Below are 12,333 nucleotides of genomic sequence, written 5' to 3' on the forward strand. Positions count from 1 at the left end.
CTGTGCTGATGCATGCGATCGAGCATGGCCGGTGGCAATCGCGACTGCTGACCACGCATATCAGATCCCCCGCCGTGCAGCGGGTGTGCGCATGCCCCTCCGGCGGCATGTGCCCTCGAGCGGCTCTTAAAGGAACCCCGTACCTGTATGGGGTTTCGCGCAGCAGTGCCATTGTGCAGTATATGTACGCAAGCCAGTCAAGAACCGGTTAAAAGGATACTCCGCCTACAGACAGAAATTTTTTGATTCATTCTTCGGGGAATGAAGTCGGGGAGTCACTTTCCCCGATTTGCTCATTCCCCAACTTAGTTGAGGTAGGCAGAACACTTTGGTAGGGGTGGGTCAGCCACGCCTCTTGACCATCGACCTCTGGGGACCCGCTTGCTGACCTTTGGAGTATTCCAAATCCCTGAGTCCTAACCTTATTCTTCAAGGAGAAACCCTAACCCTAAACTATCTTTTACTCACTTTAAACATGGACACAGAGAAACAAACAGCTATTTCTCCAGAATAACTAAGGGAGGACCCTGCATGCAAAGTCTGGTAAAATCCTTGATTTCTCTCAATAAAAGCGGAGTTACTCTTTAAGTGTTTTTTCATGCCTGCTCTGCTTCATGCTGGCTCTGCCCGCCCCTCCCTGTTACACGTACAGGAAATGACTGGGCGTGGTAAGCTGTCAGATGTTCCAATAGGGAACATCGACTAAGCATTTCAGGACCGCCCTTAGTTACCGCCCAGTGCATTGTGGGCAATGGAGTTCCCTAGGGCTGGTGGCAGTGTTCTCTGTACACTCTCCAGTCCTTGTGTGGACTACATTTACCAGAGAGGCGTGCGGCACAGCTCCAGTCGGAAGCGGCAGGGCTCTTCCCATCCACTCCTACAGCAGCTGTACCTGGCCGAGCCGCTAACATGGAGCTGCGGTGGACGGGTGAGGCGGAGTAGCTGTCGGTCGGCAGTGAGCCGGTGCCTCGTTCTTCCTGTATATAGAGGAGGGAGAATTGTCCAGGTGGGAGCTGAGCCCCCCTAGTATGGAGAGAGCCATGGAGCAACTCAACCGTCTTACCCGATCTTTGCGGAGAGCCCGCACTGTGGAGCTGCCTGAAGGTGACGTCATCCTCCTCTATTATCAATAGGGCGCAGTCTGTGCTAGAAAGGGGCCTGGGATGCTCCAAGGACCCCACTCTTCTGTCATTGGATACATTAGAGCACAAGGCAGAACTTCCTTTTCCCATTTCACCTCTTTCAGGCTTTATTTTGCCATCAGTGTCCCATTGGGAAGACTTCTCTTGTTGTCTCATAGCTAGGAAGTGACAGGAAATCCCTCCATAGTGAGGGAATCCCTGGTTGTCACCAGAACTAGTTTCCCTGTTTGGGGGGTTCTTCTCCCGCCCCCCTTATTTGTTTTTTTTTCTGTCCTGATGACCACCAAAACTTGGGATTTTCATTCATTTTTGATAACCGTAAGGCTAGTTTCGCACTACTGCAACCTGTCGTGACTTCCTGGCGCTTTGCTGGTGACTTGATATGACTTTGAGGTGAGGGAGGGGCAACACTGCAGGAAATACCTGGGCAATCTTCTTGTTATGTCGGATCCAAATCGCATCCATATAGATGAGGATCCGACTTGGAGGCCACCTCTATTAAAGTCCATGGGCACAAGTCCCATAGAAGTTGCCTTGAAGTAATACAGGAACCTTTCTAAAGTCAGCGACTTCAGTAGTGCTAGTATTTAAAGTGGAGCTCCACCCAAAAGGCAAAGTTCTGCTTGTTTACCAACCTCTCCTCCTCTGTTAGATTTGCCACCTTTCGGGAGGGAGCGGATACCTGTTAAAACCAGGTACCCACTTTCCAAGTAAGATCACCACAATTATTGTGCAGCGATCCTAAGGGCTTCACTTCCTGTTTTCCTTAGTGAAGATGCCGGCGCCTGCGTCCAGAGCCAATGGACGTGTCGGCTTGGGGAGCTGACATCGTGGGATCCCTGGACAGGTAAGTGTCCTTGTATTAAAAGTTAGCAGCTACAGTGTTTGTAGCTGCTGACTTTTGTTGAATGGAAAGGAGAGAGAAAAAAAAAACTGACATGTGAAATCCCATGTCATGCGACTTGGGGTCTCACAAGTCGGATGCCAATTTGTGGCAGTGTGAACTGAGCCTAAAAGCCCCAAACATATTAATAAATATAAAAAAAAAAAAAAAAAAAAATTCTGAATGCGAACACCTTGAAGAATAAAATGATGGGAGTTACAATATTTTTTTTTCTATTGCACAATAGTTATCAACATGATTAAAAGAGCTATATGGCAAAGCTCCTCTTCCCCCCCCCCCCTTTTTTTTTTTTTGTCATACTTCTGCTTTGGGTCACAGGCATGCACTTTGTTCTGCGCTCCTTTGACCCAGATTAGGCTAACGATGGGCTAAAGTCCACTGATGTCACAGAGCTCCTCAAGGCTCTTGAAAGATCCCAACTTTAAGGTTTGTATCCAGCCAGGAGCCTGGACTGGTAGCTGGCTCAGCTCGTCTGTGCGCTATTGAGAGCCTGAGACAGCTGCTCCCACCCCCTCCACAGCTCAAGTCCCAAGTGAGCGCTGGAGAGCCGCTGATTGACAGACAATACTCTCTGAAGACAGAGAACTGAGTGATCAGTGGTCATGTGATAGCTCAGTTCTCTGGCTTATTGCTGGCAAGGGACCTTTGCATAGGGCAGTGTAGTAGTGTGTTTTTTTTTTTTTTATTCCACATGTTGGGGGCATGGCTTTGGGTGGGAGTGAGCAGTGTGCTGTCATTGCAATAACTCTTGGCTGGAGTTGACTGTCTTTGGCGTGCAGCCTGTTATTTGGATGGTGGAGCAGGAGTGGATGCCAGGGTCTTGTCACCTAGCTGATTGCAGGGAATTGAGGGGGATAAAGCCTGGCCTGTGAGCAGTGAAAAGGGGTGGGTTCATCCAATGAAATATTAAAGTGGGACTTTACCCATAACCATATAAAAAAAAAAAAAAAAAAAATGTTCTTTAGCAAGGAACATACATTCCACGTTTAATAATAATGCTACCAAAATTACTGTAAATTGGCTTCTTGTTTCTTCTTGCTTTAAGCTGCCATATTGCTGAAGCCCAGAGCCCCCGAGCGGCAATAAAGCAGAACCGTGTCGGCGGTAAAATGCCGCTATTTTTAGCGTCGGATTTGCAGCGCATTTCGGCTGCTAGCGGGGTGCTTTTACCCCCCCCCCCCGCTACCAGCCAAGAAAGGGTTAAAACCGCCTGCAATAGCGGCGTTTTGCCAGGGGTAATCAAGCGCTGCCCCATTGATTTCAATGGGGAGTAGCAGTAAACGCACCGCTCCAAAGAAGCTGCTGGCAGGACTTTTCCTGACGTCCTGCCAGTGCACCGCTCCAGTGTGAAAGCCCTCTGGCTTTCACACTGGAATGAATGGAGCAGCAGTTTGAGGGCGGATTGCAGGCGCTATTTCTAATGCTATAGCGCCTGCAAAACGCGCTCGGTGTGAAAGAGGTCTAATGGCTTTAAAAGCGTTACATTCCTGGAATGCCAGGATCAGTAACTGTCACATTTGCTTGTGTCCTGTCCTCACTGTCATACCATCCATGGCTGGTGTCTAACTGATCACATGTGCAGCACCATGGCAGTTGCAGATCAAATAGTTCTGCAGTGCCTAAAAATAGAGGAACTGAGCATGAGCAGAGCAGGGTGAGACAGTGTTTTACACAATAGACGCTTGTTAATGTTTTACATAGATATACCTGAAAAAGGGGCCAGCCTGAAGTGATCTAGCAAGACTTAATTTTCTGACTAAAGTTTCACTTTAACCGGGGGCCCAATCACTAGGAAGAGCAGATCTCCATGTTTTCTCCTGTCAGAACAGGGGTCTGCCTTGTTTACATAGGCAGATCCCCGTTGTGCCTCTCTGTGGAGCCATTTGTGGGTGGCCGGCAGACATTGGGTCCACTGGACACGTGCATCAGCTCCTCCTCTATGAAGCAGGCCCACAGTATTGCAGGAAACAATGTACAGGTAGGTTGTTTTGTGCAATAGAGCCGCCCTGCTGCAGTATGTATGGGGTGGGTGGTCTTTAACTAGTTAATGAAGTGCAAATTTTTCAATCAAAAATACACTACACGTTACTTTACAAGATCATGTCAGTTGTCTGTAAAGGGGGCATTCTTTCACTGACCACCAGAATATGGGGATACTACACTGATCTCCTGGTTTTATGGACATTCTTCCCAATAACGACCAGTTTAATGGGACTTATTCCTAATATGCAAAAAAGTGTATTGGGTGTTTTGCCCAATAGTCAGCAGTGAAATGGTTATTCTGCCCATTAACCAACCACAATTTTTTTATTTTTTTTTCCTCGTATTAACTACCAATGTGGTGTATAACTTGCTGTAATTTTATAAGCAAACTTATTTTTAGCAGAGGTTCCCCCAGACCTCCATAGTAAAAGGAAAGAGATACATTTTATTTTCCATGTAACAAAAAGCTTATGGATTTTGAAACAATTTAGCTTTTGAAGTCAGGTGTGGTTCAATGGTCCAGACAGGAGTCTGGAATTTAAAAAGCTTGCGGTTTCTAATTCGCCATTAAAAGGTATGGCTCCAACTCTGTTATGCTGCTTTTAAATGTGTTTATGCCTGACACAGTACATAGTGGCCAACATTCCAGAAAAAAACTGAGGGGACACTTTCTACCATAGGAATAGAGCGGTACTCTCTAATGTGACAATATATAATGTATTCCAACATTGCTAATGGAAAACACTGCAGGTCAGTCTGCAGAATGGGGGCAGGATTGTCCTCCAGGATAGAGGGACTTTGGCAGCTGTGATATATGTATTTTGGGTTTTTGACAACTTTCCGTTTTGTTCATGGATAGGGTCATTATGTAGGACTGGTAGCAGTTAGCAAATTGTGGAGTCTGGTCTCTTAAAGAAAACCTATTTGGCCTTCCATTGACCTCTTCTGAAAATGCTGGTGGCCTGCCTTTCTTGCTGAACCATTACCTTCGGTACTTTAAAAATAACTGCACTGGAACAATGCGGATCAGGAGCTCCGACTGCCCTGGAACCCTTGCTTTTATTCTGTTTGCCCTTGGCACTGTACATTGTAGAGAACGGCAAAGGATCTGGGATCTCTCTAAATGTGCATTCTGCTTTGTAAAAGTGATGGTCTTCCATCACATGGGTTTGGCCAGACTTGTATACAGAGGTCTGGCCAAACCGCTGTGTGTGTGTGTCCACAGTGTACTGTTGATCAGTTCAGACCGCACACAGCCTGAATGTAAGCAAAGCAATGCTAGCATATTCTTAGGCCTGTAAGGACCGCTCTTAAATGAGATGTAAATGCAGAATTTTTATTTTTTTGTATCTTAATGCATAAGGCCCCTTTCACACAGGCGGACCGTATGTCCGTATTTCATCCATCCGTTTGTGGATGAAATACAGACATACATGCATTCCTACGTGATAGCGGGTGTCTGTGGATGTTCATCCGCAGACACCCGATATCGTCCGATTCTGCAGACTGAGGAAAATCCTATTTTTCTATCCGTCTGCAGAGCGGATTGGATGAACACAGACAGATAGTGCGCGTTCATCTGATTCCCCATAGAGGAGAGCGGAGAGCTGACAGGGCGGGGATAAACGGAGCGATCCCCGCTGAGCAAGCAGATCATCACGGCGCGGATCATTACAGATCCGTCCTGTGTGAAAGGGGCCTTAGAATAAAATGCCTTCTGTGTGCAGCAGCCTCCCTAATACTTTACCTTAGGTCTTTGTCCACCAATGTCCATAAATCTCTTGGCTGACCAAGATCCTCCTCCCTGATTGGCTGAGAGACGGCAGCTGTGCCTTTGGCTCCGGCTGCTGTCAAAGCCAGCTGGCCAATCAAGGGTGGGGCCAGGTCAGGGCTCTGCATCTGAATGGACACAGGGAGCTGTGACTCTGCTCGGGTGCCCCCATAGCCAGCTGCTTGCTGTGGAGGCACTTGACAGGAGGGAAGGGCCAGGAGCACTGAAGAGGGACTTGAGAAGAGGAGGATCTGTGCTGCTCTGCAAATCCACTGCTAAGAGCAGGCAAGTATGACATGTTTAATATTTTTATGGGGGGGGGAACAAGACTTTACAATCACTTTAACTGCAGAAAAAGGAAGGGATTAGGATGTTTCTGGATGTATTAAAAGATCCAACGTGTTTTGAAAAATAAAGATTTTCTTTTTAAAGTTGCTGTAAGGCCTCATGCTGTTTTACATTACTCTGCTTTAGGCTAATCTATGAAAAACTTTAGTACTCACATGTGAGTGGCTCCAGGCTGCCTCTGGCTGTTGTCAGATGAACATAGTCATGGCAGCAGAAATTGTGCTTTCTAAGGGGACAGGATTAATGTCAAAATAAACCTGTAACATGGAGGCTGCCATTGCTTCTTCTGAGGATGCTTCTAACAAAATACTTCACTGACCTGGAACAAGTATGCTGAGAAGAAGTGCTGATTTTCCTGACCAGTGTACTTGTTCCAGGTCAGTGACTCATAACGTATAAAAACCAGAGTGTACACATAACCCTGTGACTAGTAGGCTAGCAGTGGCTCAAGAAAGGAAGGGTGACCCCTGGAAGTCGCACATCTGTGGTGTCCTACTACAATGAATAGAATGGCAACCTCAGCCTGGACTCTGAACAGGCCACTTCACCACATTAGTCGCGAATAAGCTCTGGGGCGGAGTGAAACGCACTGGGCGTGGTCTGGTCAGTCCAGACTGAGGTTGCCACTCCATTCTTTGCAGCAGGACACCATAGATGTCTGACTTCCATTTCAGGGGTCACCCTTCCTTTCTTGAACCTCTGCAGGAGCCAGGATGGGCTCCATCCTCTGTTGGCACTCTAGCAGCAGCTGTGGATGCACTCTCTACATACACCCCTCCCTATCGAGTCTGAGCGGCCCACGCACTTTTCTCAGGGCACAGGTTAACAGTGGAAGCTGCCATATGTCTCTCCATGACATCGGTTGGCTCTGTTGTTCACTGGTCAGTTGACAGGAGCTGGAGGTCATCCAGAGCACCTTTTAAGTTTTAAAGCAGAACTTCACCCAAAAGGGGGAAATTCCTCTCCCCTCCAGGAACCAAAAGACTAGTGAAAAACTAGCCTGGAAGAGGACGATGCTGGATCCCTGGACAATTAACTGTCCTTTTAATAAAGGTCAGCAGCTACAGGATATTTAGCTGCTGACTTTTTAAATTTTTTTTTTTTTTTTTTTTTTTTTTTCCCCAGTGTGAATAATTTTAACTGTTAGTCATGAGGTGACAGTTGCCCATTTAGGTACCCAGCTCATGTCTATGAATGGTCACTGAGTCAATTGGATTTTCCATGCTGTGGTCATAACGTCCTATTAAAGTCAGTTGGACTGATGCAAGCCTGTTGTGTTTTATACCCAAGCCCTAGCACTGACCATGTAATCATGTGTACTGACCACTGTAGTCGCATCCTTGACTTAGTGGAGCTTGCTAAGGGATGCAGTACTCTTAACCCACCTCAGCAATGACGATAAATTGAATTCATGCAGTGTACCTGTTATACTTTGTCAAAATTGTTAAGATATTGCTAGTTCCATTATTATTACATTGGTAATTTCCTGTATATGTATGTAACAGTCTAACCATGAAATTGTTTATCTTTGATGCAGATAATGAAACCGCTGTTTATACTTTGATGCCTATGGTGATGGCCGATCAACATCGGTATGTGGTTGGAACTATTTTAACAGAAACCTCAATAAAAAATAGTGCCTTTTTCCCCTTCTTTCTCAAATGGTAAAAACTGTTACCAATAAAAAAATAAAATTTTATTTATTTTCACATTTTTTTTTTTTTTTTTACATACGCTATATTACCAAACGTATTGGGACGCCTGCATTTACATGCACATGATCTTTATTGGTATCCCAGTCCTGGTTCATAGGGTTCACTATTTATTTCAGTTATATAGCGCCATCAATTTATGCAGCGCTTTACATATACATTGTACATTCACATCAGTCCCTACCCTCAAGGAGCTTACAATCTAAGGTCCCTAACTCGCATTCATACATACTAGGGACAATTTAGACAGGATCCAATTAACCTACCAGCATGTCTTTAGAGTGTGGGAGGAAACCGGAGTACCCGGAGGAAACCCACGCAGGGAGACCATGCAAACTCCAGGCAGGTAATGTGGTTGGAATTTGAACCAGCGTCCCTTCTTACTGCTAGGTGAAAGTGCTACCCACTACACCACTGTGCCGCCATACAGTTTGAGTTGGCCCAACTCTTCTGGGAAGGCTGACCACAGGGTTTAGGAGTGTGTCTATTGGAATGTTTGACCATTCTTCCTGAAGCGCATTTGTGAGATCTGGCATTGATGTTGGACGAGAAGGCCTGGCTTGCAGCTTCTACTCTAATTCATCCCAAAGGTATTCTATTGGGTTGAGGTTAGGACTATGTGCAGGCCAGTCAAGTTCCTCCACACCAAACTGGCTCATCCATGTCTTTATGAACTTTGCTTTGTGCACTGGTCCATATCATTTGGTGCAGGGGGGATTATGGTGTGGGTTTTTTGTTTTTGGGCTTTGCCCCTTAGTTTCAGTGAAGCGAACTCTTAAGGCATCAGCATACCAACTCATTTTGGAAAAATTCATGCTCCCAACTTTGTGGGAACAGTTTGGGGATGGCCCCTTCCTGTTCCAACATGACTGTTCCCCAGTGCACAAAAGAGGTCCATAAAGAAATGGATGACAGAGTTTGTTGTGGAGGAACTTGAATGGCCTGCACAGAGTCCTGACCTCAACCCTATAGAACACCTTTGGGATGAATTAGAGCAGAGATTGCAAGTCAGGCTTTCTCGTTCACATCAACATCTGACCTCATAAATGCTCTTCTGGACGAATGGTCAAACTTTCCCATAGACACACTCCTAAACCTTGTGGACAGCCTTCCCAGAAGAGGTGAAGCTGTTATAGCCGCAAAGAATGGGCCAACTCAATATTGAACCCTACAGACTAAAACTGGGATGCTATTAAAGAGGAAGTAAACCCTGATGGGTTTACTTCCTCTTTCATTCCCTGCAAAGGCAAAGCATAATGGACTACTATGCATCGCATAGTAGCCCATTATGTGTCACTTACCTGACACAGGGGACAGCGGTGACATCGCTGGCTCCTGTGTCAGGTAAGTGACACATAATGGGCTACTATGCGATAGTCCGGCGCATCCATCTTTTTGGTGGGGTCTTGCAGCTCCGCCGCTGTCATTCGGCGGAGCCGCGATGACGTCACTCCCGCGCATGCGCACGGGAGCCGACACACGCGGCAGCTCCATTGTTGGAAATGCCGCGCTCAGTGCGCCTGCGCGCCGCTGTCTACGGCGCATGCGCCGTAGACAGCGGTGCCTGTCTTCGGGCAAATATCTCCTAAACCGTATAGGTTTAGGAGATATTTCTTGGACCTACAGGTAAGCCTTAATCTAGGCTTACCTGTAGGTCAAAGTGGTTTGTAAGGGTTTACAACCACTTTAAAGTTCATGTGCGTGTAAAGGCGTCACAATACTTTTGGGTGTGTGTGTGTGTGTGTGTGTGTGTGTGTGTGTATATATATATATATTTAGATGCATTGGATTTTGTATCATGGGTAGTGCAAAACGGTAAGTTTACCCCATGCCAGAAATAAGTTTTAGGACTTTTTCTGCCCGCTTTTATTTAAAAGTAACACAAAAGTTCACATGGATATCTTCCCACTTAGGGGGTTCTCATCATTTAATATGATAAGGGAAAAAAACAACGTTCAACCTTGAGGCTCTCTACGCAGCTGTACTGCTCACTTTTATATATACTGATTTTAAAATTACACTAAACTTTTTTTTTTTTCTATATATATATATATATATATATATATATATATATATATATATATATATATATATATATATAATGAATGCAATATTTTTTTTTTTTTTATCAGAAAAGTTTGAGTACAACTTGCAGCTTACATCTCAAATTCAAATCTTTGGCACAGTGTACAAACTTGTTCATCCTTACAAAAGGAATATACAGACAATTATTTCACCACTTCACATGCCTCAGCGCCCCAGCCTCCACAGCAATTAATGCATTAAATTTCACCTGTCCCCTGATGCACCCATACAGAGTCATGTATTTTCAGTGGATGTCTAACAGTCACTGCCCCTCTCATTCTAATTTCACTCCCCTAGCCCTTATCTTAGCATTCTGTCCAGAACTAAGTCAACCGGTGAAAGGCCAGGAGTATCCAACCAAAACGCCCAGAGTTTCTCAAATTTTTCCGGACGCCCTCTATGTTGAAAAATGTACTTTTCCATCCTAAGAGTATCCCCCATTTGGGCGATCCATTCCCCCAGTGTAGGGGGCTCGGGCGCCTTCCAGTGCCGGAGAATCATCTTCTGTGCCTGGAACAGGGCCCTGGCCAGGGCCTGTCCACTATTGTACCCCATGGAAACGTCATCCAGGATCCCAAGGAGACATGGTTTTGGGTCTAAGGGTATGGTAATATGAAACACTCTGTTAATAGTGTCCAGTACCCCTGTCCAGAATAGGTGTAGTTTGGGGCATCTCCACAGCAGGTGGATAAAATCCCCGTGATCCCTGGCACACCTAGGGCAATCTGAGTCCTGTCGCCCCCCCATCCTAAACAGCCTATCCGGCATGTAGTGAACTCTGAGCACAATATATAGTTGAGATAGCCGCTGGGCCACATTTAGTGAGCAGTATTGTACAGCCTGTAGGGCCTCCTCCCATTGCTCCTCCTCGAATGTACCACAATCCCTTTCCCATTTACTCAGTGCCGTCTGCGGGAATCCCCCGAGGCAGGCAGCGAGGACCATGGAATAAGTTCTGGAGATAAAACCCTGAAACTGTGTTACATTAACCATAGATCGGAAGATTAGGGTCGGTGAAAGAGTCCACGGGGCCCCCCCGTTTGAGCCTTCACTGCATGTTGCAGTTGCAAGTATAAAAAAAGCATAGACTGCGGCAAGTGAAATCTCTCCCTCAAATCGGGGAAGGGAATCAGCCTCCCTGCTGTAAAAATTTGACCCAAATACGTGACCCCATGTCTCCTCCACCGAGCACCACAATCCAGCAGTAGCAACTCCTACTTTAATACATTTCATGCGTTAAGATAAAAAAAGCCTTCTGTGTGCACCTCCCCCTTAGTCCCTTAATAATTACCAGAGCCCTTTCTCGATCCAGCAATGTTGTACGAGAGCCTCGACTGTCTGGAACTCTCCCTCCCCATTAGTTGAGACTGCAGCGAGTGCCATTGGCTCCTGCTGCTGTCAATCAAAGTCAGTGAGTCCATGAGAAGAGAGAGGGGCATGGTTGTGCTGCGGCTCCGTGTCTGTATGGACCCTCATAGCAAGCCGTTTGGAGGGCGGTGCCAGTGAAGGGCCCGGGAAGAGGAGGATCAGGGCTCCTCTGTGCAAAACCACTGCACAGAGAAGGTAAGTGTAACATGGGGAAAAAAACAAGACTTTAATATCACTTAAAATATATTCTAAGTAGAATGTACTCTTCCTTTGGTTCATCTCTGCTGTTCTCATTCTTCCTGGGTGGCCATGTTCGTTCTCCATTCCCCTCCTTGGGTATTAGAAAGTAGTCACCCTTTCCTGCTTACCCCCCAGATGGACTACACATCTGTGTGCAGATCCATTCAGTGCTATGCAGAGAGCAGAGCATGTGACCAAAAATAAAGGCCACTTATCAACACAGGATTGGAAGCGTGTTTTGGATAAAAAAAATAAAAATAAAATAAAAAATAAAGCCGTAGTATACTTGATGTAAAAAAAAAAAAAGTGTAATTTGAACAAAAGAATTGATGTGCTGTTACTTTCTTATATACTGTTCTGTTTATAAGGGGTCATGAGGTAAAGCTTCACTTTGCAAAGAATACCCAATCATGTGCAAGGAAGAAAAAAAAAATGTTTTTTTTTTGCTGGCACATGATTGGATAATAAGTCAGCAGAAGTTCTGCTCATTTATTAAGCTCTGGAGTAACTGCACTTTGAAAAGTGCACAGTCTGTTTGCCTTTAGTAAATCAACCCCTTAGAGTCAGCTAGGGCTTTGTGGCAGAATTTATTACATGGTTTCGGTCTAAACAAGTATCAAGTTCGGTTACTATGGGATGCACAAACCTCATAAAGTAAACATAAAACTTTCTTTAACTTCCCTGACTGATGATTTCAGCAACAGTGCTGTCAATACACAAAAGAATAGGCACGACTAGGTGTGTCCAGGTGATACAGGCTTGTGAATCAGCAGTGACGTA

At 45.6% G+C, this 12,333-nt stretch overlaps 1 protein-coding gene across 2 annotated transcripts in view; it reads left to right on the forward strand.

The window, feature by feature from the left end:
* The first annotated feature begins 844 nt into the window (after window positions 1–844).
* Window positions 845–12,333, forward strand: part of HACE1 (HECT domain and ankyrin repeat containing E3 ubiquitin protein ligase 1) — a 184,401-nt gene continuing 172,912 nt past the window's right edge. For both annotated transcript variants that reach the window (XM_077487188.1, XM_077487189.1), the window contains exons 1-2: window positions 845–1,104; window positions 7,686–7,740. In XM_077487188.1, coding sequence (XP_077343314.1) covers window positions 1,029–1,104; window positions 7,686–7,740 — 131 coding nt within the window. In that variant the 5' untranslated portion in view covers window positions 845–1,028. The remainder of the gene's footprint in view (window positions 1,105–7,685; window positions 7,741–12,333) is intronic.

This window comes from Lithobates pipiens, unplaced genomic scaffold (assembly GCF_037356315.1).
Source record: "Lithobates pipiens isolate NorthernLeopardFrog02 unplaced genomic scaffold, aLitPip1_a1.2 Scaffold_18, whole genome shotgun sequence".
In the NCBI taxonomy this organism is placed as follows: Eukaryota; Metazoa; Chordata; class Amphibia; order Anura; family Ranidae; genus Lithobates; species Lithobates pipiens.